This window comes from Ursus maritimus, unplaced genomic scaffold, assembly GCF_017311325.1.
Source record: "Ursus maritimus isolate PB19 unplaced genomic scaffold, ASM1731132v1 scaffold_9, whole genome shotgun sequence".
Taxonomy (NCBI): domain Eukaryota; kingdom Metazoa; phylum Chordata; class Mammalia; order Carnivora; family Ursidae; genus Ursus; species Ursus maritimus.
Window position 1 is genome coordinate 37,628,701 of NW_024427107.1, and position 27,794 is coordinate 37,656,494.

At 38.5% G+C, this 27,794-nt stretch overlaps 1 protein-coding gene across 1 annotated transcript in view; it reads left to right on the forward strand.

Moving 5' to 3' along the window:
* Positions 1-27,794, forward strand: part of SLC26A7 (solute carrier family 26 member 7) — a 108,304-nt gene that overhangs the window by 48,424 nt on the left and 32,086 nt on the right. Inside the window, exons 5-10 of the mRNA XM_008689134.2 lie at positions 10,169-10,321; positions 14,027-14,109; positions 16,211-16,358; positions 18,379-18,492; positions 26,562-26,639; positions 27,650-27,745. Of these exons, the coding sequence (XP_008687356.2) occupies positions 10,169-10,321; positions 14,027-14,109; positions 16,211-16,358; positions 18,379-18,492; positions 26,562-26,639; positions 27,650-27,745 (672 nt within the window). The remainder of the gene's footprint in view (positions 1-10,168; positions 10,322-14,026; positions 14,110-16,210; positions 16,359-18,378; positions 18,493-26,561; positions 26,640-27,649; positions 27,746-27,794) is intronic.

The window sequence follows — 27,794 nt, forward strand, 5'->3', positions numbered from 1 at the left end:
TGGAAATCGCTATTATTTGTGCTGATTGAAAATGAAGAAAGTTGCTTTTGCTTTTCAGCGTCACAGAGACCTGTGCTGTTTAGGCTGCTGGGTTGGAATGGTGCTTTGATTCTTTGCCAGGGTTTCAAAACGAATGCGGATGTTTTAATGTCAAAAACTGTGGTGATCTGAGCTTTAGATTAAGAAATAAATTTTGCATCATGCATAGGTTGCACTGGGGCATTTGCAAAGTGAGCTTTGGGGTAGTTAGGCTGAAGAACCTGATGATGATAATGTAAATGTTAACTTGACCCTGGATCGTTTTGGGGGTGTGTGCAGAAGCAGAGCTGAGCTCAGCACTGAGGTATAGAACAGAGGAAAAATGGAGGCCTTGGCCATTAGACCAGAGAAGCCAGAGGAGAGCGAATTAACACATTCGGGGATTTTTCACTTCTCGATAATGCTTCCTGCCTCTGAGGTTTCCCAACTGTTCTGTCCTTTTTGAAAGCTACTCAGGCTGGTGGGAGATAAAGATATGTTAGCTGATCATCTTTGGAACATAAATTAATATCTAGACTATTTGAGACTCTTGCACAATAAGCCAGTGATCACTCCTCATTTTCTCAGCCAGAACACTCATTTTTCTTAAAAGAATTCAAGTTTGGCCAATCAAAATGTGTATTGATATCTTTTGATAGTTGCTATCCTTATTGTCAACTGGGAGAGAAAACACAGCCTTCTGCCTTTATCCTGTTCTGAGGTCACTGGAGGTTGGGGTCTCTCCTTTTTGCCACTGGGATGGTTTCTTCAGTGTCTTCTACTTGGGGAATGCCTGATGCTGTGCTACTAGAAGAATCTGATTCTCTGGTTTGAATATCTAAAATCTCCATCCCTTTGGATGCTCTGGGCTGTTGGGTGTTCTTGCCTTGGCAGAACATTTGTAGAGGGCAGTTTGAGTCAGATACAGGTGGTGGCAGGTTCTGCCCTGTCAGGTTATAGAACAGACCTCTGATAGGTCTTTAGAAGTAGCTGTGCCCTAATGCTTCTCCCCTTTCTACAGCTGGCATGTAGATCATTTGCCACCACGCCCGCTAAGATCAGAGAGTTGGGCCACTTCTCTTCTACCTGTTAAGGAGCTTCACCAGATGAGGGATCTTCCATAAGTGTTAAAGCCTGCTAAAGCTTTCAGCCCCTGGTCCTTTGAGCGCCTCTCTCAGAATTCCTAGGGTCTTCATATGCAGATAGATCCCTGGGTACACCCTTATGCTCCTTGATTCCCAAGAAAAATGGATAGAATTAGGTCAAATTCATCTTTTTATTTAACCTTCCTAAATCCCTTCACACATCATGTTTTACTTTTCCCTTTGTTCTGCAAGTTTTATCTCTAAATTCATATGGCTCTAATGAATTTTAAATTATGGCCATTTCTTAATGATCTTTGAAGTATTGCACATTCTTTTTTAGTTACTTATTGGGTAAAAATCAGTTTTTTTCTCTGAGTTGACTTTTAGCTCTGGTGATTTTATTAGGGCCCACACAATCAGGTAGACACTAATTGATCTTTTCTTTTCCTTAGAAAGAGGCAACAGGGGAAAGAACTTGAGAATCTTAGAAGCCCAAATTCAGGTCATAACTCTGGCCTTGACCAAACCACCAACTATCTTTGACTTCTGGTTGCCCGTTCCATAAATTGGTGATAATTATACTTATTGGGATTCATTGGCTAAATGAAATGCCTGGAACATAATAAGTGTTCATTAAATAGAACCCATTATCTTTGTACTAGTAATGTATAGTTGGATGTAACAAATTTAAGATGTTTTAAAGTGCTACTTATGTAAGAGATACTTTTATCTATTAATAATAATAAGATAGAAATAGATGCTTTTGCTGTAATCTATAGAGGACTCCACCAGATAACCAAAGCTAAACAGTAAAACAAACTTATACCTCTTTTTGCAACTTAGAAAGATGACTTCAAAATTTATAAAACTTAAAAAAAATTACTATATCTGCTGTTCATAAAAGGGTTAGTCATCGGAATTGAAGAAACGCTATGTTTTTTAGTTTTATTTTTATTTAAAAATATTTCCATCTATTCAGCTCACCACCCCAATAGTTAAAAACTCGCTTAACAAATGATAAACAGTGCCGGCATACATTTCACACTAAGCAGAAGCAATAACATTCTGTCTTGGGACTCGGGCTCACCAGTTAACACTGTTTTATTCCTGTCATTCTTAAGATTCAAATATTTGACTGATAGTTGGTTCCCCACACAGAGAAGAGGGAAAAGTTTAATTCTTCCATAGAATATTTTTTTTAAGTTGAGAAATGATGATGTATCTTTTATTAGAAAGGATGTTTCCCTGAAAGGCACAATAAAAATTACAAAAATTCCTAGTTCCTATTAGCACATGTGGGTTTCTTTGCGATGGCGCCAGTGTGTCAGGCTGTAGCAACATGTGATAAATTTGGCAGAGTCAGCCTCACTGGCATGGCTTTATATGAGTACGGTTCTCAATCATTATGTACAGTTCTGTACATTCAACCCAAGAGCACAAGGCAAGCTTGGCAATATATTCAATTACCCTTCTTGGAAGTTTTTATTTCCTTCCTTAAATCTGAGGAGTTTCAGGCCTGAAAAATAGTTTCATTCCCACCCCATCCCTGAAGTACAAGCAAAGCGCTTTTCTAGTCTGCACATCCCTGAAGGCTGCAGAGCAGGAACGAAGAATGTTAATAAAATGGGATAGAAACGTCAGAAGGAAATCAGAGCCAATGAAACATTTTTTTAACAGCGAATGAGATCACAATTAAATATGTACAAATGAGGTTTATATGTGGAGAATAAATCTACTTTGAAGACCTAGGTCCTCTGGGAATTCTGAATCAAGAACACGCTTTGGTGGTTTATGAAAGCCTATGTTTTCTCTGCAGTTACTGTAACATGTCTATTGTGAATTGCAGGGATGTTCAATATACCCTGAAAAGTGGACAGAATAAATTGAAGAGGAGAGGAAAGGAATGTTCGTCTGCAGCTTGATTCAATCAGTGATGCTGGGTTTAGAAAATGTGGCAGGTTTAATTTGGATATGGAACAATTATATGGGAATTTGTAACAAAGGTTACTTTAAAATTCTAAATCAGAGGGCAGACGTTTTTGCAACTCAACCATCTTGGGCTGAGTCTCTCTATGCCCCACAATTCACTGAAAAATGCAGCACTACAAAATCCATGCTCAAGTAATTCAAATTAAACTTTGTATTCTAAACAAGGGATGGCTGGGTGCCACCAAGGCCGTGCGAGCTTGGTTGTACGTGTCATGAGTTTTATGTGCTGTGTTGTTTCTAGTGTCTAACATACCATACTTCGCCTAGTTCACATTTTGGTTGCAGACTTAATTTATCACTTAAAGCAATAGTGAATGGCTTTATTCCCAGTGTGACAAGCACTTGTTGATCAGAAGTTTGCATATAATTGTGTAAAAAAAAAATAATAGAATGTTTTTTTTTCTACCTTTGGAGGTTTTGTTTGTATTCATGAAAACACAGCCTAGGGTTAAGCTTTCAGCTTAATATATTTCTCTTGTTTTTCTGTTTGCACTACTGTAAGAAGTAGAGGGATTTGAGGAGTTTGATTTAACAATTCGTATCCTAAAATGTTTAATGATACAATGATATGTAGGCAAAGTTTATAGGAGACATCAAATTCTTAAGAACAGAGAGAACTCGTACCAACATCAATTTTGCAGGGATTGGATATGGCTTTAGGGATCTCCAAGCAGAATCTATATCTGCTTAGAGGTGGGATTCAAATATAATGAAATTGAAAGTGAGTTGGGGCAGGAAGAGGGCATGTCTGGGCATTTGTTTAAAGGGCCCAAGGATGTGAAAGCTGCCTTTAAGAATAAGAGCCAGGGCTGAGCGGGCTTGTCTCCCCACCTGCCAGGTGGGAGAGTTGGACTAAGTGTGAGGCTTCAAAACCAGAAATCTTCAACAGACTAATCTGGGGAGATGTTAGGAACTACACATGGATGGGAAGAGATTAGTATGCATGCATCCTTGGTTCAAAAACCACTAGAATAGATTCACTCAGCAAATATTAACTGACTGCCTCTTAGGCATTGCGGATGTGGTTGAAAAATAATATCCCCGTTCCTATGGAGTTTTATCGAAATACTGAGGAGGGCATGAAATACAGCAGGAGGAGAGAGATTGGTGGACAAGATCATCCCAGATAATGTTAATGAAGGAAGCCAGGTCGTGTAATTGAAGGTGGGAAATGGGATAGAGCAAAAGAGAAACAATAATACTCACCTTGTATTAATTGGGAAATTAAATGAGTCACTGCATATAAGATAGCCTAGTGCCTAGAAATGTTAGTCCCCCTACTCTTCTAGAGAGTGATGATATCGAAACCGCCTCTCCCATTCTTTCGACCACAAGCTGCCCTCCCCACATCTGCATGTGATAGTAAAAATATGGAAATTGCTCTCTGTTCAGTGTGGAGAGAAGGGGTTAAGATGAACGCACTGGATGCAAGGAGACTTTCGCCAAATATGAATATGTGAAGAAAAAACAGCCGTGGTCCCAGTCCTCACAGCTTTAAAATCAAGTTAGAAGGCTTTTTTGCCTTGCATGATTCCGCTCCTGATGTTGAAGATGCAAAGCCAAGGGTGAGAAGAGTTGGCTTGCCTGAGAAGTGCCCCGTGCCACCAAATCCCACCACTAACAACCAGAATCGAAGACTGCATGCTGCAACGTGGTTTCCCCTTCAAAGGGGTGGCGTCTCCCTCCCCCCACATTCCAAGGCAAACTGGAAGCACCAGGGAAGTTTGGAACAATTGCTTGCTGGACTGAAAGAAGAGACAGTGAGGGAGGCATTGGTAAAATGGTGAATGTGTTGGTCTATTGTTTGGGGAAGCTGTGCCGCAGTCTTGACTCTGTCACTTGCAAGCCAAGTCACCTGGAATAAGTCACTAGTCTTTGGAGCCTTGATTTCTACATCAATAGAATGAGTGTGTTCAACAGCTTGATTTCTGAGGCCTTTTGGGCTCTGACATGTGTCCTCTAAATATTGCCTTTATTAGGCACTTTTGTTGAGATCCTTACCACAGCTGTCCACCAGACCTGTTTGTCTGGGATAGATGCTTCCATCAGCTGGCTTCTCTCTTAATGGTGCTAATCATTTAGTGACAGTCATTAAAAGCTTTCTGTTTAGTTTCACTTTGTGTTTTAAAAAGACTTATATCTTAGTTAACTTGAAGTGGGGGGGGGGCGGAATTTCCTAGTATATATGACATCCCAAAGGCGAAAGGTCTGAGTCGCCTATACCTTCTGTGTTCATTTGCCAGGGTTGCTGTAACAAAGGGCCACAGGTTAGGTGGATCCAACAACAGAAGTGGATCTTCTCACAGTTCTGGAGGCTGGACATCAATCATCCAGGTGCCAGCACCGGGAGTTTCCTCTGGAGCCTCTCTCCTTGGCTTGCGATGGCCACCCTCCTGCCTCTTCACGTGGTCTTCCCTCTGGCCATGCACAACCCTGTGTCTCTGTATGTCCTTATCTCGTCTTTTTATAAGGACACCAGTCAGATTGGATTAGGGCCCACTCTAATGGCCTCATTTTAATTTAATTACCTCTTTAAAGCCCCTCTCTCCAAATACAGTCACCTTAATGAGGGCCTTAGCATATGAATTCTAGGGGAATACAATTGAGTTCTAACACCCTCTTTGAGTTGTCTCAGCAAGGAGAAGCACTTGACTTGGTAACTATGTTAGTGTCCTGTGGCTACTGTTACAAATTACCAGAAACCTGGTGACTTCACACACACACAAATTTATTCTCATGTTTCTGGAGTCCAGAAGTCCAAAAATCAAGGTATGAGCAGGGCCATGATCTCTCTGGAGGTTCTAGGGGAACCCTTCCTTGTCTTCCAGCTTCTGGTGGCTCCAGGCATTCCTTGGCTAGTGGCTACGTCAACTGAACGGTGCCTCTGTCACCACAAAGGGCCCTCTGCTCTGCGTTCCTGTCCCCTCCTCTTCTGTCTCTCATAGACACACTTGTTGAATCTGAGACACACGTCTGCGCACAGATGATGCCGCAAGTGTTTTCAGACCACAGTCTGAACACGTGGTAGCAAGCGTTTATCAATGTGACGATTTTTTTTCTGGAGATATTCCTGGTTTTGTGTTTGATAACAGACTCAAAGTCGTATATTGGGAATTAAGACTCGTGGATCACAGATTAGTACTTTATACCTACTATAAAGGAGCATGCTGACAGCTTTATTAAGGTTTGCTGATTGTGCCATCACTCTGTTGTTTCTCTAGTGAAACATAAAGTGATTTATGACAGATTCCTAATACAGAAATAGCACAGGAACGATTAATAATAATACAAAAGGGTTTATATGTTCTTTTTGGCATAAAATATATGTTAGCATATTATATAGTTCAGAAATATAGATAGTTCAGAAATATACTCATCGTTGCTATGAAGAATTGTCAATGATTACATACTTAAAATATTAAATTCATTTTTTTTTCTGTCATGGAGATTTCATGATAGCAAAACCTAAAGCAAAAAGAATGCTGGTGAAAAGGATATTTGGTTGATAGAAATTTCTGGTTAATTGAGTATTGGGCAGAAAATCCATTCATTTTTAATACTTATTAATATTTCTAAACTTAAGATCTTTCTCTTCGCGTTACGAAGTTTAACGAAATGGACATAATTTAGCTTTTTCAGTTACATAATGAGAAACTGTTGAATGGATCTGACCTCAGTAACTATTGAAAGGGTATGACCTCCTTTGCTTGTTTTTTTTCCCTTAACTAAATCCTGAATATGAGTTTTTTTAGCTTTGGATTTTGCTTCATTCTTATAAAAGTGGAGTTATTAAAAATCTGATGATTTGGATGATAGAAGATATAAAAAATTGATTACTTGAAATTTACTGCAATAGTAACTTTATTTATTTATTTTTAAAGATTTTATTTATTTATTTATTTGACAGAGAGAGAGACAGCCAGCGAGAGAGGGAACACAGGCAGGGGGAGTGAGAGAGGAAGAAGCAGGCTCCCATTGGAGGAGCCTGAGGTGGGGCTCGATCCTAGGACTCTGGGATCACACCCTGAGCTGAAGGCAGACACTTAATGACTGAGCCACCCAGGCATCCCTGCAATAGTAGCTTTAATATTTAGTTCAAGACCTTGCACATAATAAAACCTCAATAAACATGCTGAGTGAATTAATAAATGATAACTACAAATGCCCTTAATGTGGTATAGCTCAAGGATTGATAGTGAGAAAAGAAGAATCTGGGTCCTGCCTCTCTTCTTCATTCTGCTTATTCAAGTTAAAGTCTCCTATTTACAGATTTATTATTATTTTTACTACATTAGGCCAAAGTATTTATTCATTTAGCAATATTTATTGAGTGTCCATCTGCCAGACACTGTTCTAAAAGTTGAGAATTCATCGAAGGAAAAAAAAAACAGGAATGGCCAACTCAGATAAGAACACATTATATAAATAAACTTGTTGGGGCACCTGGGTGGTTCAGTCCGTTAAGCAGCTGCCTGTGGCTCAGGTCATGATCCCACTGTCCTGAGATCAAGTTCCGCATTGGGCTCCCTGCTCAGTGGGGGAGCCTGCTTCTCTGTCTCCCTCTGCTGCTCCCCTGCTTGTACTCTCTCACTCACACACAGTCTCTCTCAAATAAATAAATAAATAAATAAATAAAATCTTTTAAAAAAATTGTGTGTGGGGTGCAAATGTCGGTTAAGTGCTTCAGAAAAGTCTATTCTGTAAAGAAAATAATAAGAAACTGTATTATGAATCGGCTACTTTTTTTCTTTGAAATATCTCAAATAGATCTCTTTATACATATCGATATTTTTCATTTTATGTCAAGTTATGGTAATGGTCAGTTTAAAGAACTAGTATTATAGTTTCAAAATGAGCTAAACTCCTATTTTATTAAATGGATTGGTCAGTTCTGATGAAGCAGCTTATTTATTTATCCATACACATATACACTGCCTCTGCCCTTCTGAGGTCTGAGAAGTAAGAGATGTTCTTCAGGAGGAATTTTTAGTGTCTGATAGCATTCTCAGATGACTGGATTTATATGAGAAATGAGAAATTTTAATGTGTGCTTAGGATGCCTAGACCTGCATTAAACGGGCATGTGCATGTGTATGCGTGTTTGTACCCCTATCCCTGTTCCCATCTCTGTCTCCATAGGCCACTCATGGCCTACAAGCTGACTTTAGCTGTGACTTCTCGACATGGGACCACATGGCAGGCATTAGGATGGCACTCCTCATCAGCCTGCTTTTCTGTTGTGTTCTTCATGCTGGTTGTAACAAGCCTTTGCCCACCCCCACGTTCCTCTGGAGCATCCTGTGGGACGTGCTTTGCTCTACAAGTTGTTGTTTAACCCAGACAGACAATAAAAACCCTAGGGGGCATTTCTCATTCCTTTCATTCTGGGGTGGTCATTTTTATTACTGCAAACACATGTTCTCAAAATGCACATCACAGCAAATTTGGTATGGCTTGGCAATTGAGCATAGTCCCCCCCCTTTCTTATACAGACACAGTCATGGCATACTTTTAATACCATAGATAAAACAGAAGGAATAATCCTCTAAATGCTTAAAAACATTTGGATGTTTGTGTTTTTTCTTGACAAATCATCCGAACGATATTCTCATTTTTGTCCTTAAATCACCAGAAAGCTATGTATTTGGACAAAATTTTCTTGACATTCCTCTAACCCCATCCCCTATAGAATATATTTCATGGACTAGCATTTCGGATTTTAGTCCTTGGCTTTGAGTAAGGGGTGACTTCTTCATTTGCTGCAGGAATTCTGTGGACAATTATCATCCACAACATAGACAGAAAAAAATATTGTCTACGCCTCAGATAACTATGATATTGTAGTACCTAATTTTCTTTCCTGGTAGTGTGAGATAAAATAGAATACTGCGAAAAAAAGATAACAGGTAAAGCTATTCTGATCCCTAATTATTCCTTAATGTGTCTGACACACAAGTAGTGGGGAGGTTTTGTTTGTTTATTTTTGTTTTTGTTTTGTTTGCTTTGGTTTTTGTTGTTGTTTTGTTTTTAAACTGTGTGGACAAAAGGAATTCTGGATTACCTACATTATACTCTGGTCCCTTTCACTCGGTGAGGCTCCATTTTAACTGAGTTTATTTAGTTTGTTTGTTTGAAAGAGTTACAGTGTTAATGATAACATTTAACATCCAGAATTCAGGCTCAGACAGCCTGATGTACCTTCTTACACCATCTCTGGACCAGATCTCTGGACCAGACAGGTTAAGTACTTTGATTAGGAAACCTCATGAGCAGAATTTTAGGAGATGCTAAAGAACCTAGTCTATATGAGCTCTTTTGATCTATGGTGTATGCAATATTTTGATCCAGTATTTTTAGTTGCGGTCAACTTATATTTGAGATACTAAAAAGAGAGGTCACAGAGAGGCCTGTGAGCAGGAGTAAAAGCTAGTTTTTTATCACCTGAAATGACTTGAAGAATCCGTTGTGGACAAATAGAAATGAGCTTATAAAACTCAGAGTCAGGATGATCGAACAGAAGGAGGAGTTAAGGGACATGTTGAAGATAAGCATTTAGGGCCTATTTAAAACCTTTAAAATTATACAAGTGATATATCTTCGCAAGAGAGAATTTGGAAGATAGAGATAAATGCAAATATCTCCTTATGCAGAGCTCTTAACTTTCCAGATGCATCCGTAGATATTTAAAGTGCATGTGCATGTTTGATCCTGGAGTTTGAGGAAGAGCCTATCGTGTCCTCACTGTTCTTACTGATGACTCTGCATGTAGGTAATGAGTTTTAGCATCTCTGTCCATTGAAGGACCTGGAGGAGTCTTCTCTCTAGCAGCGTCCTTACGTAGGAAGGAGCAAACACTGACTTTAGTGGAAGAGTCAACGACAAAGCAATTTTGTGCATGCAAATCAATTATAGCTTGCTCCGCATTAGCACTGACCACCATTGACGCCCCACCCTTCACACCTCACCCCTTAACATATTCTTGCGAAACATCACTGAGCTCATCTGGAGCCGGATTTCGGTGTTGGTCTGTCGTGGATGACCCTGAGCTCTGTTTGTATGTCTCCTCGTCGCTGTAGACCTACGCATACGTCTTTGGAAACATCAAGTCTGTGCGACTGGAAGCACTGCTGTTATCCTTGTTGAGTATCGTCGTGCTCATTCTGGTTAAAGAGCTGAACCAACAGTTTAAAAGGAAAATTAAAGTTGTTCTTCCTGTCGATTTAGTTTTGGTAAGTATGAAATCAGCATTTAGCATTCTGCCTTACAACGCTTGCCAGTTGTTGGGGTAACCTGCAGAGGCTCACTCTATTGTCTGCAGTAACCCACAGCTATTCCTGTCTCTCATTAAAGGAGGGCTAATTTTGCGTGGCTATACATTAATGTAAGAACAGGAAACATTGTGAGTCAATAATTTTAAAAAGGAGAAACACATGTTTTCAATTTGCACAGCATTTCTCATGCGCTTGTAATTTTTTTACATAAATAATAGAACCTATAGCTTCAGATTTTAAATAAGGAGACATTTCTGAGGGTGAGACTCAAAAGATTTCTGGAATGATTCTCTGTGAAGCAATAAAAAGGGATATCATATCCTATTGAGGTGGCATCTGTATGATATGCACAGAAGTATTATCAGTTGACAAATGTGCATTAATAATTGGTAAAGTTATTAACACTTTTTTACTAAACTAATTTTGCTTTATTGAAGTGATACTCATGGTTTTCACTGGCCAGGGCAGATTCTCTAAGATATTTTTGTTGCTATACCTAGCAAAACAATGAATTATACTTTGCATTAAGGAGTAAGGTTTATGGTTTAAGGTTTATGGATTATGATTTAAAAAACACATTTTGAAATTTTAAGAGCCTCTAATGGGCACTCTTAATTAAACAAAGCATTAAGTAGAGAATGAAATGTTAACACAACCACAGTCTTCTAACCCAATCATTAATTGGCTTTAGTTTTTTAATGGTCTTTGGGTTACACATGTACAGAACAAGTGGTGTCAAAATAATTTCACCTCTTGAAATATTCAGTCATATTGCTGCAATGGTATAGGTTCACAGAAATAGATAAGCCTAGCACGTTGGAAACTATCTCTGAGGACTGTGACTTACTTCTGAAGAACTAAGACGGATGGTTGTTCTCCATAGCTAGACCTTGTATGATTCTGTACTCCTGAGAATTTATGGAGATCCATGTAACTTATGTTACATATGTCACAATGTGTGTGTGTTTGTGTGTATTTCAAATAAGCCATAAAAGTGGAGGGTGCTGTGATTATTAGTAGTTTTCACAGCAACAACTGTGAAATATACCATTTTATTCCAAAATCCTATAGGTATTAAGAAATCTTATTATATCTTGGGAAGCTTTATTATGTAAGTTACATGAAACCAAAAATTGAAAATCTCCTTAGGTAACAAGGCCCTTGAACTAGTAATAAAAAAATTACTTATTCAATGCAAAAATAGTAAGAATTATCCTTTATCCTTATAAAAAAAAGGAGAGGTAATTCTTACACAAGGTTGCCCCTAATATTTGCAAGATCCAAGGTAAAAGTACTAATGCAGGCCCCAATACTTGAAAGTTATAAATCAAAGTGTTAAAGAAAACATGTTCTGGGGTGCCTGGGTGGTTCAGTTGGTTAAGTAGCAGACTCCTGATTTCATCTCAGGTCATGATCCCAGGGTTGTGAGATCGAGCCCCATGTAGGGCTCCATGTTGGGTGTGGAGCCTACCTAAGATTCTCTTTCTCCCTCTCCCCTGCTTCTCCCCCACCCCCCCCCCGCCGCTTGCACACTCTCTCTCTCTTAAAAAACAAAACAAAACAAAAAAACAGGTTCTATTTTCCTATTTTGACTAAAACACCATAGTGATTACCTTGAAAGGTCAGAATAGAGAATTCTCCCTCTCCTTTGAGTTCTGCCAGAATGAGGCAGCATGGGGAGAGCGGGTTCTTTGGCCTGGCCCTTCTCTTCCTACACCAGCTCTGTCCCACCCACAAGGGGATTTGTATGTATATGTGTGGCTATTCCAGCCCCAGTATCCATGCTCCAAACACATCCCCACTCTTTCATCACCAAAACTGTCCCCTGGCCTTTTCATGGGCCACACAGGGAGGATGAACCTGGGGGAGCAGGCTTGGGGCCATTGGAGCAGGAAATTGTAGATTCCTGAGTACCCAAAGTGTGGTTCAGAAAGACGAGTACAGGTGAATTAGGCACATCCCCTTGACCCTGCAAAGCTCTCATTTTATGGGGTGGGCTACAGTTAGAGGAGGGCTACAGTTAGGGGAGGGCCAGATTAGAACCACCTAAAGCATTGGGCCTGCCTGGACTGGGATACCCTGTTGCCCAAGTCTAAGGGCAGTGCTGGTCTTATATACACATATAATATTAAAATCATATTGAAGAGGGACCAATGATTCTGCTGATAAAAGAAGTTTAATTTTGTCAAAGAGATAGAGTGAGGCAATAAGACATTGTCTGAAATCCAATTCAGTGGCTTGAATTACTTAATTTTAATATTGGCCGTAGGTATTGAACATCATGTATTCTTCCATTTTCAATAAGGAACCAATATTTTGTGGCTATGGTTTTTCTTTTACAGCTCACATTTTCTTACCTGATATAAATATTTCATGGAAATTATTAGCAATTAAAATTTATTAATCATCTTAGAAATTTTTGAATATGTTAATGCTTCTGATTCTAACCTAATAGCTTGAATTTTTAACTACTACTCTCTTCTTTAAAAACACTGTTACATCACAATATTTTTTAAGTTTAACAGTATAACCTGTACAGTTTTGTTGCCTTTTTAAAAAATCCTCAAGGCTATCTTGCTTTTTAAGTGTATTTGATGTTTTAAAACCCTCTGCAAATTCAGTTAAATATCATTACAGAGTACGGAAATACACAGGAAAAATCTCTACAAAATCATATTATTGGGCATTAATTGTTAAATATGTCTTAATTTGCTAGTGTGATTTTGTTATACCTGTTTTCTGGCCATGTGCATGGTAAATTTGTATTTTAAATAGGTAATTGGTATGTCTCTTTTTAACAAAAAGTATAGTATATCAGTAGTTCCAAGCCAATACCAAACTGCCATAACCATGTGAAATTTCCGGTATCTATTAAAATTATCAGAAGAATGAGAAAAAAAAAAAAGAATGAAAAGAGAATGTGAAAATGGCTGGAAAACATGGGGGTGGCATGGTAGAATAACAGAGATTGAAGTGGGTTCTGAACATAGATTTTAAAGGTGATTATGCTTCCAGGCAGAAGAACGCTTGACCTTGCCTCTCATAGGTTATTTAACAGAGCATAGGGAACCTGAGACTCCATGGAGATTATTTTAAAAACAGTGAGTCCAGTATGTTATTAACTAGTGTAATTTACTTCAAGAAATAGGAAAAGCTCAAAACTCAAAATTATTCAAGGAGACTGTACATCATCATTGGTTACTAAGCTATATAGGTATATTAATGCAGTATCTCAAACTCTTGAAAAGTTGGTGTCATGGAGGGAAATCATGCTGTGTTATAAAGCTTTCCTTCGTGTTCTGAGACACGAGGATTTAGGTTGGTTGTGGTATCTGTATACACACACACGTACACTCCCATATTCTGTTCCACGCCCCTTCAAAATCAGTCATAATTGGATTGACATGTTGGGAAGGATATTAGAAAAGTCCTATTATTGGGATGCCATTTGATTTTTGAGACTGTAAATCAAGTGTTTTCAAATTTTAGAGGCATTTTTCTGATTTTTAGAATGTTCTTAATTTTTTAAAAGTCTGTGCAACTACTACATTCCTCTTGACAATCATGGGACACATAAACAATGTTTACTTTTAGAAATAGTTTCAAGGGGTGTGAGAGGCCAGTAATAATTTTCTTTTTCTTTTTTCAAATGGAACCCCACAGATTATCGCTGCATCTTTTGCTTGTTACTGTACCAATATGGAAATCACATATGGATTAGAAGTAGTTGGTCATATTCCAAAAGGGTAATGTAGTCTTTTTCTTTCTTTCTTTCTTTTTTGTTTGTTTGTTTGTTTTTGATGGAGGAAAGGTCTTGGCGTAGGCGGCTATGGGTTTCATTTCTTTCAAAGGCCCTCTGTAGGACAAATTCTAATTAATTTCTATTTGAAGATGATAGAAACAAACAATACACATATGGAGAAAGAGTAACTTCTTAAACTGTTTGCCTATTACTAGGGAAGTTGACAACTATTTTATACAGCATTGCTTCAGGTAAAAGATTTGGAGGTTGTTTACAAAGATATTATTTGGGAAAAAAGGAGGGCATGGAATTTCCAAATTACAGTCATGCTCTGGGATTTATTGTTCCCTATTTTATTTCACTTAAAACATAGTAAAAGCACACAAGCGTCATCTGAAATAGCAACCCCATCGGCCTGGGTGGTGTATAATGGTGAGAGAGGGTAGAAGCAGAGAAGAGGGAATGGTTTCTCAAAGCCTTCCTCTGGACCCTAAGAGGAAGGTTAACAAAAGTGTTCACCCTAAAAGGGCAAAACGTTGAGCCAAATATAGCCTGAAGGAACACAAAGACATCTTAGGGAAGAGAGGGGTGTCATAGGGTTATTCCGTCTTAATGGGCTGTATATACACTGGTATTTATAAATGTGGGGCAAAGTTACAGTTGTTTCCTCCATGTTTTTATCTTCCAGTCCCAAATTTTGGTTTCTAATTATATGCAAATGGAGCAACAGTAGAAAAATTCTCAGAAGTTAAAAGATAATTAAAAAAAAAAATCCTGTCTTCAACCTTTATGTAGACGCAGGCTAATGGTTATTATTTAAATCAACTTGGGTTTTCTGCAGGGTTCTCTATGTTTCCACCTTCAAAAGTCAATTTATTGTTTCTGGGTCAGCTTATTGTTAATAACTAGGCAAGCTCAATTTTTATGACACAGAAGTTCTTATACTTTGAAATGGCAGCACTCTTGTATATCATATTAAGTTATGTTAAGGCCTGTAATGTTATGAATCAGTTGCTCTTGGGTGTAAACTTTAGTAAGTGGATAAAAGAAATCATGCCTCTCCCCCACCTGCTTTAATTCTCCTTTATTTCAAGTGACCTTTCCAGACCCATTCTCTGAAGAAATTATAGAAAGAGCATGGCATTGAAAAGAGACAGTGAACCCCAGCTCTGCCATTCACCTTTTGATCTGAATGCTTTCTCTAAACTCTCTTAAAATGTTTTCTCCACCATAGAGTGCATGAGCGGCACTCAGTGTAGGGTTGTGTGGACGATTAAATGAAACAGCTAATTGAGAGGGCTGAACATTCCACTTTCTTGCTAGATATTAAGCCAACATGATCTATCTTCCCTTTTCTACTTTTTCCCCAGAGGGATTTTTCATTTGTTTGTTTTTGGAGGAGAAGGAAGTCGTCCTCCAAAGCATCATCAGGAATAAATAAACAGTGATCCCTTGGCTCAAGTGGTTTTCAAAAGACAAGGAGACAATGGCTGGGTATTGAAAGAAATATTTTAAAACACTTCTTTAAAAGCGGGGAACTGTATTTTGCAACAGAGGGTAGATGGAGCCTTTAGACACATTTTTCTTAACATATGTGATGCATAGTTAAGTGTATTACGAAAGGATTGAGTTAAAAACGTAATTAAGATTATGAACTCAATGGCAAATTTAGGGAGTAGCTCAAGAATTGTAGCTCACAGTAAACCATTGTTTGCCTACAACACTGCAGTACTCAGGGCAGGAAGTATAGTTTTTAATGCCTGCCAATTACATATTTGGAAAGGTTCGAATGAAAGAACACTCCAGACTTGCTTTTGTTCTGATACAGGAAATTTTTGTCAAGTCGGAGTTTCTGTAAGGTAACCTGGGCATCAATGCTGATGGACTCATGAAGCCCATCACCGTGGCGATCCTTGTTATTTTGCCTTTCTGCTAAATAATATTGAAAACAAAGGGCTTCAAACTGCAAGGCTGCTTGGTTTTCCCATGAGTGTTTCACTTTTTCTGTGTAAGCTTCATGATCATGACCAGAGTTGAATTCAGTGCAAGTTGTTACAGAAATTACATGAAAATTGATGACTTCAGTATGGTCCTTCTTTCCACAGAATCCCTTCACCTAGAGCTCCCCCGATGAATGTCCTCTCTGCAGTAATTACTGAAGCTTTTGGAGTAGCGCTGGTCGGCTATGTGGCTTCCCTGGCTCTGGCTCAAGGATCTGCCAAAAAATACAAATATTCAGTTGATGACAACCAGGTGGAGTATGACCCAGCCCCCCTCCATGACTGTTGTGTCATGGTACTCTGTACCCCAGACCCTGAGAATGTTGAACTTAGGAAAAATATAACTTTCCAAAGTGTATAGCAAGAATGGGTAGAACAAAACAAAAATCTTTAAATCATTCATAGAAAGCTGAAAATCTGGCTTTTATGGTTTGGTTTATAATATACATTTTTTTTTTTTCCCTTGGAGAGAAGGACATCTTGATGTCCTTTTTGATTTTAGGATAGAATCTATATATATTTATCATTGCATGCTGACTTTCAAAAATCATGGATTTCAAAGTAAAAATAACACTAATATTACTTATTCTTGTTAGTAAAAACTAAAGGGTGCAAGGGTTCATTCTAAGAACACCAAAGAATGAAGATTTTACTGATCATGTTTCTGAATCTGCTTCTGCTAGTTTCTTGTTTCAGTCCTTGTGGACCTACATTCCTGCACAGGTCTGCAGAGGCAGCTGTGGAATGGGGGTTATGAGCAGCATATTACCTGTGTCTAAATCTCACTCTGACACTATGTGCCCTTAATCGGTTCTGTGTCCCAGTTTTGTCATCTGTAAAAAAACAAAACAAAACAAAAACCAGATTTATTCATTTAACAGATGTGTATTGAACTCTACCATGAACCAGACACTGGTCTAGGAACAAGGGATGCAATGGTCTACAGTACAGACCATGTCGTTCCTCATCTCAAACCCTCCCAGTGACTTGCCATCATGTGCAGACGAAATGCGTCTTTTGCAAGGCTTTCAGGGCTCTACATGACCTGCCACTTCCCCTTTCCTCTCTGATCTCATATCCCTTTTACACTCTGTTTTAGCCACACTTACTGCCTTGCTTTACCTTGGTCCCACTAATCATGTTTCTGGCTCAGGACATTTGTACTTGCTGCTCCTGTTCGCCAGGAACTCTGTTCCCTCAGACATCTGCATGCCTCTTTTATTCTAATGTTCCCTTCTTGGGGAGGCCTTCCTTGGTAAACTAAAATCCTAAACTCTAAATTTTTCCATTCCCTCGTCTGCTTTGCTTTTTGTATTAATCTTGTTTACTGTCAGCATTCACTCACTAGAGTGCCAGCTCTCTGAGGGCAGGGATATTTGTCTGTTTTGTTTACTGGCAACAGCAGAAGCAGGAAAACATCAGGAGGCTTTTGCAATAATCCAGGTGACATTTGATGACTTGGTCCTGGATGTAGCAATGCAGGAGATGAGAAGTAGACAGATTCTAGATTGCATGTGGATGCCATCTGGGAAAAGGGGGAGGAGTCAAAAATATCTCTAATGCTTTTGATCTAAGCAGTCGGAACTTGGTGGGGAAGAATGTGGGAGGACCTGGTTAGGAATGGTAGAGAGCAATAGCCCGATTTGGTTAAGTTTGGGATGCCTGTCAGCCATCCAAATGGAGATGCTAAGTAGCAGGTTGGCCATATGAGTCTGAAGTACGGAAGAGTGACCCAGGCTAGAGATGTAAATTTGAGAGTTGTCAACGTGTATTTGGGTAGCTAGGATCAGAGAGAGAGAAGTGGTCCAGTATTTGTGATTGGTTATATGAGAAGGAACCATAAGAAAGTGGAGAAGTAGTGGCCAGGGAAGTAGGAGGAAAACAGGAGGGTGTGAGGTCCTAGAAGGACCTAGAAGGAACCTTTAAGGAGGAGGATGTGAGCAACTAACTATCTCAAAGGCCACTTTTAGGCCAGATAGGTAGGAAATAACCACTGGAGTTAGCATTGTGGGGGTCATTGGTGGAGTGGTGGGAGTTCTTCCCTAGAAGGTGGCTATGAGCATTAAATGCTTAGAACAGTTTCCGGCTTATTGTAAGCACTCAATAAAAGTTAGCTTATTATTATTATTATTTTTTTATAATGGTTAAGTCACAACAAATGGGGAGAACAGAAGTTGAATACAAACAAACCTCATCCTTTGACAAGATGTCCTTGTGGTCTCCAGAAGTTGATTGTGATTAAGTAATATATTCTCTTATTATCAATCTTGTAGGAATTTTTGGCCCATGGCCTCAGCAATGTGATTCCTTCATTTTTCTTCTGCATACCCAGTGCTGCTGCCATGGGAAGGACTGCGGGCCTGTACAGCACAGGGGCGAAGACTCAGGTAACTTCATATTTTAGAATGGACCAGAAAACTGCTGGTTACTCTCCTTTTCGGAAAGGGGGGAGAATTGAGCTTCTCTCTAAAGTCCTGAAAATATTTTCACTCCTTCAGTTTTTTTCTAACTAGTTTCGAGAAGGTCATCTCTCTCACTTTCTTATGAATGATCCTTCCAGAAGCCCAGTGACTCAGTGAGCAGACAGAAGTCCTACTAGCGCCCGCGTTATTGTTTGCAGCGTTTGAAGAATGCTCCCTCTAGTGGTGCTGCTGGTTTTGTGTTTTGCTAATCTAACCAGTCAACTTGAAAATTTTCCATTCTTGTTCATTTCCTTTGTATAAAATGAAATCAGTTATATGCAAAATCTGTCCTTGATGCTGAAATTTCTGTCTGTAGAGATGTACAAGTATATAAACCAGTGATAACTCGTCTGTGCACATTTTAGGTTAAAGAAACAATTATATATTTTTAGGAACTTACATCAATTCAACATTTGTTGAGGGTCTGCTATATACCAGGCATTATGTTAGGTACTGGTAGGCAGACGGTGGTGATAATGAAGATGTTGTTTTGATGATGATGGTGGGAGTGTTGGTGGAAACATATATTGAATATGTCATACTTTCTATATAAATGTATATGTCATATGTATATGTCATACTTTTTATATAAATGAACTCTTTTAACGTTTAGGCAACTCTATGAAGGAGGTATAATTATTATCCTCAGCTTCCACATGAGAGAGATGAGGAAAGGAGGGTTAAAATAACTTACGCAGGTCACAGAGCTCGTTAGTGGCAGAGCTGGGATTTGAACCCAGATAGATCAACCTCCTATCTTTCACTTTAAAGTACTGTTTCATATATGAAAATTTAGGCACATGTTACTACAAGAAATTAATATTAACAGCTAACCATTATTAAAATAATTCACGTTTATTAACATTGGAGTTGGATGAGAATTTTTAAAACATTTTATGTGATGATTCAAACATTTATTAGGGATCTACCTTATATTAAGTCATTTTGGGGGGTCGTAGAAGAATAAATTTGAAAAAGATATGGTTCTTGACCTTGGGGGCAAGTGGCAAGAGAAAGATGGTTAAATAGAAATTAAAATACAGCGTACAAGTAACTAATAAAATTACTGATGAATGTACTACAGAGTGGAGAAGAAGCAGCAACAAATTCAAAATGTATAATAATTTCAGAGATAATTGCCGCAACTCGTGAGCTGAGATGTGACGTTCTCATTCAACCTTGTTTTACATGACAATTTGATTGGCTTTTATGCAACTAGAGACTTCAAGCGTAGGTTTATCACGAGCACTGGCATGAACACTTGCAAACAGGACTCTCAAGTGTTTGGGGCTAGATGTGAATGTTTAATATGTAGTGTACTCAAGTACCATCCCAGACTCTGAGGACACTTCTTCCCGATAAAATTCTAGGATTCTATCGTAATTTCCACCTGGTTTCCCACCAGGGGGAAGTATACTCAATTTGCTCTCTTCATGTTCAGGCTAGATAAAAATAAGTGGCTAAGCGCATGGATTCCAGAGCCTGGGCTTGTGTTCTAGGTCCACCATTAGTAGTGGAGTGATTTAACACAACTAACTTGACCTTTCTAGCCTAATTGGACTTGGCTGGTAAAGTATTTGTTATAGGGATTACACGAGTTCATATGTGCTTAGTTTGTCCAAAGCCTGAGCGCTAAATAAATACTCCTTCAATGTTAACAGTGATCATTGATTGCATTATTATTATTGTTAAATATTTTTATTATAATAAAATCTTTCCAGAACCTTTCATTTGACATTTAATATTAAAACATCCTGGTTTGGTGGTGATGCAGTAAGGCAGTTTCTATTCCAAGTTGTCCTTCCAACTTGCTGGAGATGTTGGACGGGTTAGCATCTTCATCCATCACATGGACAAGAGAAGGTTGGAATAGAATGTGTGAAATGTCTTCCACCTGAATCTGTATCACACCTGGAGTTTCCTTAGGCATTTACTACTTTTCCAATTGCTGTTTTAGTAATAACAAAACTGTCTCATTAATCTTTGTAACTTTAAATATTGAATGTCTAAGGAGGTAATACATTGAGAAAACGTAGTTATTTTTAAGTCTTGGATTTTTTTTTCATTTTATTTGGACGTACATGTGTTCGACTAATAGGGTGGGGATGGAGAGGCACTTTCTCTGCTCTGAGGGCCACATGTTTGAATGATAAGAGCAACAGAACTTTTCTAACTACTTTTCAGGGTTATTTTCTCATGGTGTCTAGACTTCAGAGGAAATGAAAGAAATCTAACAAAACGCAAGTTCAGAGAAACGAAGCTCAGCAGGAGAGTATTTTCATGCTGTTCTGCTTGTTGAGATGGTCACTAATCTGTTCAACAATTCCCATTAAATTGCACAGAGAAGGAATCTGATTTAATGGGCATACCCAGATTGAGGATGCTTTCCCATTGAAGTCGTTTTAGTCCTTCAACATGTGGGTATAACTGGTAACTGACATGACTTGAAAAAGGCAGTTGGGGAAGCCAAGTCTTAAAAGTTTTGTTTTAAATAGGCTATTTGTGAAACCCATTTTCTGTGTGACAAGACTTCACAAAACAACCCCTTAAATGGTTCTGTCTCTTTTAGGAACTAGAGTTATCCCCAGTAAATTAATCTAGAAGACCTAAAAACTCTTAACTTTCAGGCTAATGACAACTAATTAAAGGAACAATGGAACCACCTTCCATTATTAATTATTTCACCAACAGACTCTTATTTGGAAATATTCCTGGTATATCTGTAGAAAGTTACCATTTTCAAATGTAAATATAAACTTATTTTCTCCTAAAGCCCTTAAAAGGCTTTGCATAGGCCTTAGAATTCGCACCTTTACGTTACCTACAAGGTTCTGAGTGCTTTCTTCTACAGCCTCATCTTGGACTCTTCTCTTCCTCTTTCCCAGCTCTCGGGCCTGTGACCCTTCTTCATTCCTGTGGGCCACAAGTGTCTGTGTCCTCTGCTGCGGCTGCCTCCCCTTCCCCTCTAAGATAACTTCTCCCGTCCTTCAGATCCCACTGCCACTTCTGGCACAACTGTTCTTATCTTCAGGGTCCTAAGCTCTTTTGCACATTAAACGTTCATCACTGTGATTTATATGATGGATGCCTGCCTTCTACCCCTGACTGAAGCTCCTAGAAAACAGGGTCTGTGTCTGCTTTGGTTCACTACATCCTCAGTGTCTAGCCCAGGACTCAGCACATAGTAGGTGTTTGGTAACTATGTGTGATAAGAATGAATGAAAAATAAAAGTATCTGATAATGTTAAAGCTAGTTGGTTTTGCTGACATTAAAGAGGGACAAGTGAAGCCATGCAGTTTTTATTGGGACTTAATACAGCATGTTTGAAGTCAGGAAAATCCCACTGGAAACCAGGCTTAGGATCACAGACTTTAGGAAAGTGCTGTTCAATAGAAACAGTAACAGGAGCCACATAGGTAATTTAAATTTTTTAGTTGTTACATTTTAAAAAGTAGAAGAAGCTGCTAAAATTAATTTAATAATACATTTGATTTACCCAATATAGTCAAAATATTGTTTCAATGAAGAATCTAAGAATTGCCAATGATGTATTTTACATTATTTTCTTTTTGTACTAAGACTTCAAAATCTGGTGTGTATTTTACATTTTCAGCCTGTCTTAATATGGGCTATCCACATCTCAAGTGCCCAAGAGCTACATGTGGCTATATTAGTGTATCTAGGAACATTTTACATACAAGAGAGTTGGTGGTAAAACCTTTCAGTGCTTTCAAAAATTAAATTAAAATATTTGAATTGAAATGAGAAAAGATACTAATCATTTAATACCAAGAGCCATGGTCAGAGAAACAGCACATTTCTTTTTTTTTTTTTTAAGATTTTATTTATTTATTTGAGAGCAAGAGAGAGCCCACAAGCTAGAGAGAGTTGGGTGGGGAGGGGCAGAAGGAGAGGGAGAGAGAATCTCAAGCAGGCTCCCTGCTGAGAATGGAACCCATGCCTGGGGCTTGATCCCAGAACCCTGAGACCATGACCTGAGCAGAAATCAAGAGTTGGAAGCTTAACTGACTGAGCCACCCAGGCGCCCAAGAGGCCAATACATTTCCGTCCTCCACATGTAGAAAACATTTTTAGAGTGATTCCCTTGAGATGTGACATGCTGAGCATGGCTATCTAGGAATAAGAAAGTCTTGGTCCTGCCTAGACATACAGCACAAAGAAGTGTTACAAGTCTTCCTTCCATCCTTCCGTCTAAGGAATGGTAATTATGGGAGAGAGCACAGTATGCCTTGGCTCTCTCCCCTACACCTTTCCCTTTGCTTCCAACAGAGTAGATATACTGGTGCTCTGTGGGCAGTTTGGGAGGCATAACCGAACCATGAAGGATGAGAGGCAGCATTGGCTGCAGGCAAAGCGTGATCACTGCCGGAAATGACAGCTGGTGTGTTTTTCTGCAACACTGAGATTGCCTCCAGGTTCTAATTTGCCAAGCTATATTCTTTTATTCTTTCAAATTTGGCTTATTGCTTCCAACTTCTTTAAAGATTTTAAAATCTAGCTTTAGTTACCCAGTATCCTCTTTCTCCCTAGTGCCCTTTCTTATCACTTTTGCCATTCCACCACTTTCCACAAAGCTGTGCACACAGTGAGCTCTTGACCGAGTTTGCATTTTTAGCAACTATTTAGGGAGGAAATGGCTGGCATCTCACCCATCCTCCAGCCGTTTATATAGCTATGGGTAACAGGAATGCCTGCAGAATCATCTTTGTAAGCAACCTACAACATATACAATATGTTAATAATGTAGCAAGAAGAAAATGTAGATTTCATTATCCTTTATGCAGAATTAACTCAATATGAGTAGTTAGATTTTAGAGCAAAAAAAAAAAATTGTCTCTAGCCATTTAGCTAGTATGATGTGGAAAGAGTTGAATAAGAATAAAATACCTAGACAGTGTTTGCCCTGTGCATAACCAGGGGTGTGAACACTTTTCGCTACTGGTTAACAATATAAGCCAACCTGAAACTTATTAAGAAGAGGACGCTTCAGTGGCATTTGTTTTCTGAGGTTTGAAAGAAAGTAACAAGGGGGGGCACCTGGGTGACACAGTTGGTTGAGCATCCAGCTCTTGGTTTTGGCTTGGGTCCTGATCTCAGGGTCACAAGATTGATCCCTGCATCAGGCTCTGCACTTAGCAGAGAGTCTGCTTGAGATTCTCTTTCTTTTTTTCTCTCTCTCTCTCTCTCCCTGCGCACCACCCCCTGCCCCCATTCTCTCTCACTCTCTCTCAAATAAATAAATCTTAAAAAAAAAAAAAAGGAACAAGGTTCTCTCTTGGTGGCAGCTTGCCTTTAAAATGTTTCTCTTGGTAGATCAGAAATATATAAAAAGCAGCATTTCATATGCAAAGTAACAGATATTCAGAAACTGGGTAATACTTGACAATATAGTTTGTGTTATTCCAGAAAGCTGAAGTTAGAGAAGTCTGTGATAGCACTGCAAATATCTGATCTCTGTTCAACCTCTTTGCACAGTTACTGAGTTGGCCATCTATGAATGATGACTTGGACTGCATGGTCTCAAAGATTTTTTTTTACAAATCTACATTTCAGCATCTGGGGGTGTTGATTGTGGACACAGTGAATGTCAGTATTTTGAGAGCTTTGAGGGCAGAAACTATTATATTCTTGATTTCTATGCCTGAGGAGTAAATACACTGGGCAGAACTGATAAAGATTTCTTGTCCAATCAGGTACACTTATCTTTAGAGCTAGGGCATCGGCAGGATTGATGCAAGTGCATTAAAAGATTTAAGCCATTTGCTTATATGGTCTATTTCATTATAGATCGAAGGTAAATATTAGAGAAAATTAATTATTAATAATTAATAAAATAATAACAAATTAATATTAAATATTAGAGAAAAGCCCAAAGGTAGTTGTAATTTACTGTTTTTAAATAAACATGAGAGACTATGGACTATGAGAAACAAACTGAGGGCCTCAGAGGGGAGGGGGGTGGGGGAATGGGATAGACCGGTGATGGGTAGTAAGGAGGGCACGTATTGCATGCTGCACTGGGTGTTATACGCAACTAATGAATCATCGAGCTTTACATCGGAAACCGGGGATGTACTGTATGGTGACTAACATAATATAATAAAAAATCATTAAAAAATTAAATAGAATTATTTACTTTGGCTGTAATTTCTATAACAGTTTCAATGTATTATAAGATATTTAGGAACCTTAAAAGACATTTGGCTTTATGGATCCCAGTTTGGCTCATAATCCGTATGATTTCTAATTCCCAAGCTCTACGACCTTGGGCAAGTCACTTTGCCTCCCTGTGCCTCAAACCCTTCCAAAGGAGTTTAGCTGTAGCTGTCCAAAGTTCATATCTGCAGCTAAGATTCAGAGTCTTATTTTCAAGTACACTGTAAGTGTATTGACTGAAGAGTCCCACAAAAGGGGGTACATGCCATTCATTATCCTTTGTCATGGAATAAATAAACCTTAGCATTCGGTATCCTTTTCTTTCCATAAACATACTTCACTTTTAACTGAGCTGTCTGAATGAATCCTACAATCATCTGCTCTCTGACACTACCCAGTGGAATGTCAGACATATTTTGTTGTTTAAAAATTCTCACGTAAAATCACCAGGTATTCCTAAATGATCACCATAACAGTTTGGTATACTATGACTTGTTTTATGAGTGATTTTTGTTCCCTAATGACTTGTTTCCCACAGAAGGATTTTTTTCTTATATGCTGGGGAGTACTGGAGATGAGTTCCACTAAATATGAAAGGAACCTGTGCCTACTTTCACTCAGCTTAATGGTTTTGAGTTTCATCTATGCTGTTGCATATATCAATAGTCTGTTCTTTTATTTTTATTGCTGAGTGATAGTCTCTTGTATGGATGTACCACAATTTGCTTATTTATTCACCAAGTGGTGGACATTTCAGTTACAGTTTTTGGTGTTTATGAATAAAGATGCTGTAGCTATTTACATATAGGTATTTGCATGGGCATATGTTTTCCTTTCTCTTAGATGGTTCTGGGACACATATAGGTGTATGCATAACTTCATGAGAAACTGTCAAACTCCTTTCAAAGTGGTGGTACTCTACTGCATCCCCCCCCCCCCCCCAGCAATGTCACTCCCATTGCTTTGCGTCCATGCCAATCCTTGGTATTGATTGTTCATATACTTATTTTTAACTTTAGCCACCTACTAGATCCTGATTCCCTTGCTATCTCCATAATGATATTCTGGGCATCTTTGTGGTCCTGTGAAAGCCCTCTTTCTCTTGTGAGGCTGACAGTTTAGCCAAATGTTTTTACTAAGTCATGCACATTTGCTTATGTGGAATCAGGTTCTCCATCAAGTGGAGCCCAGCTAGGAGTCAGGTGTTCTGAATTGCCTTTTGTCAGCAGGTTGACTTGGTTGGAACATGATACTAGTGACTCTTCAGGATTAATAAAGTTAAGTCTACTTCACTGCGGAGACTGCTCCTATAATCCCATATAACTGCTTCATCCTAGAACCCTTCCAAACAAAGAACTCCAAAGAGAGTAAATGCTTCAGTGGAAATTTTTCATCAGTGGAGAAAAACCCTAAGCTGCATATTCAGTTATTATTCAAACTCGCTAGGAAATGAGGAGAGTCAAGCTGAACGACAACAGGCTAACGGACTTCTAATTGAAATGTCACTTTCACTATTGAACAAAAAGCCATTGCTGAGATGTGTGATACAAGTTGGTAGTGTCCTATTTCTTTGTGTGGAATTCCTTTTCTCCCATCACTGACTTAATCTGATTGCACCAGTTTGTCAGCTGTCAGTCTGTCATGTTTGGGTTCCCTGACCTGCAAAATATAGGTAATGGTAGTCTATGCAATTTAGCAATCATGCACCAACATTTGGTCTCTTATAGTCAAGATGAACTAAGAATTTTATTTCCCCCTATAACTTTGGAATAGTAAAGTTCAAGTCTTCCTTTTTCATCTGTCTTGTATTTTACAGGTGGCTTGTTTAATATCTTGCATTCTTGTCCTGATAGTCATCTATGCAGTAGGACCTTTGCTTTACTGGCTGCCCATGGTACAGTAGTACTTTTTCATTATCTACTTTTTAACTTTACTTTTAATGAAATCATTGTATATTAAAATGTCTTAGAAGAGTAGCCTCAATGGCTCGACATCTGAAAACCATGTGACAGAAGTAATGATTGAATGGAGGGGGCTGGACAGAGACCACATTTGATGAGGGAGGAATGGGAAGGGACGATGGCTGTTTTCTGTTCTTAGGCTCATGTGTAAAAATGGCATTGTGGAATTAGAATTAGTCTGTGCTTGTTTGGAGGGTGGAACTGGGCAATCTCTGATATAAAAAGCAGACTTTGGAAGAATGTTGTCAGAACTTGGACTGTTAGAAAAATGTGTGTAGAGCAAAAGAGTAGGGAACAAAATACATCTTGCCATCCTTGATATCTCTATACAAAGTGACTCAGAACACCAGTGTGCTTTTCATAAACCTGGGGCACCAAAGTGACCCAAGTAAGATCCTGGTCTTCAGAGAGCCAGAGACCATCTCAATCCTGTCCTGTTCTAATTCTTCATTCATATAGTGAAAAATCAGTCATTTCCACAGCAGGATCTTGTAATAATCAAGTTCACTTTTCAAGAGAGTTATAAATATCCTCATGTGAAACCAGATAATTGGTGTCAAAGGCAATTATGAAGAAATATATAATGTAAATATTTAATTTTTTGTAACAAACTTCAAATGGCAGTGGATAATTATTATAAAGTTAAGAGGACATCCAGCTTTATAAAATGCACCCTTATAATTCATTACTTTTCTTTTTTTCTTTCTTGTGTTTTACAATGGCATAAATTTTACACTGTGATTTTCTAGAATTGATATTATATTCCTAAAGTACAATAATATGTTAGTTCTAAACAAATTGAATATTACTTTAGTCTTTTAAATGATGATTGCTTTTCTCTAGTAAGTACTTGAAAAACAAACAAAGACTTAAAAATACCTTGGTCCTTTTAAATTCAGATTAAAATCTTTATCTTCTTCATCAACTTATTTCTTATTTGCAGTGTGTTCTTGCAAGTATTATTGTCGTGGGACTGAAGGGAATGCTAATACAGTTTCGGGACCTAAAAAAATATTGGAAAGTGGATAAAATCGACTGGGTAAGTAGAAATTTGACCTGGAATTTCCCTCTTTGGCTTTAACATGTAT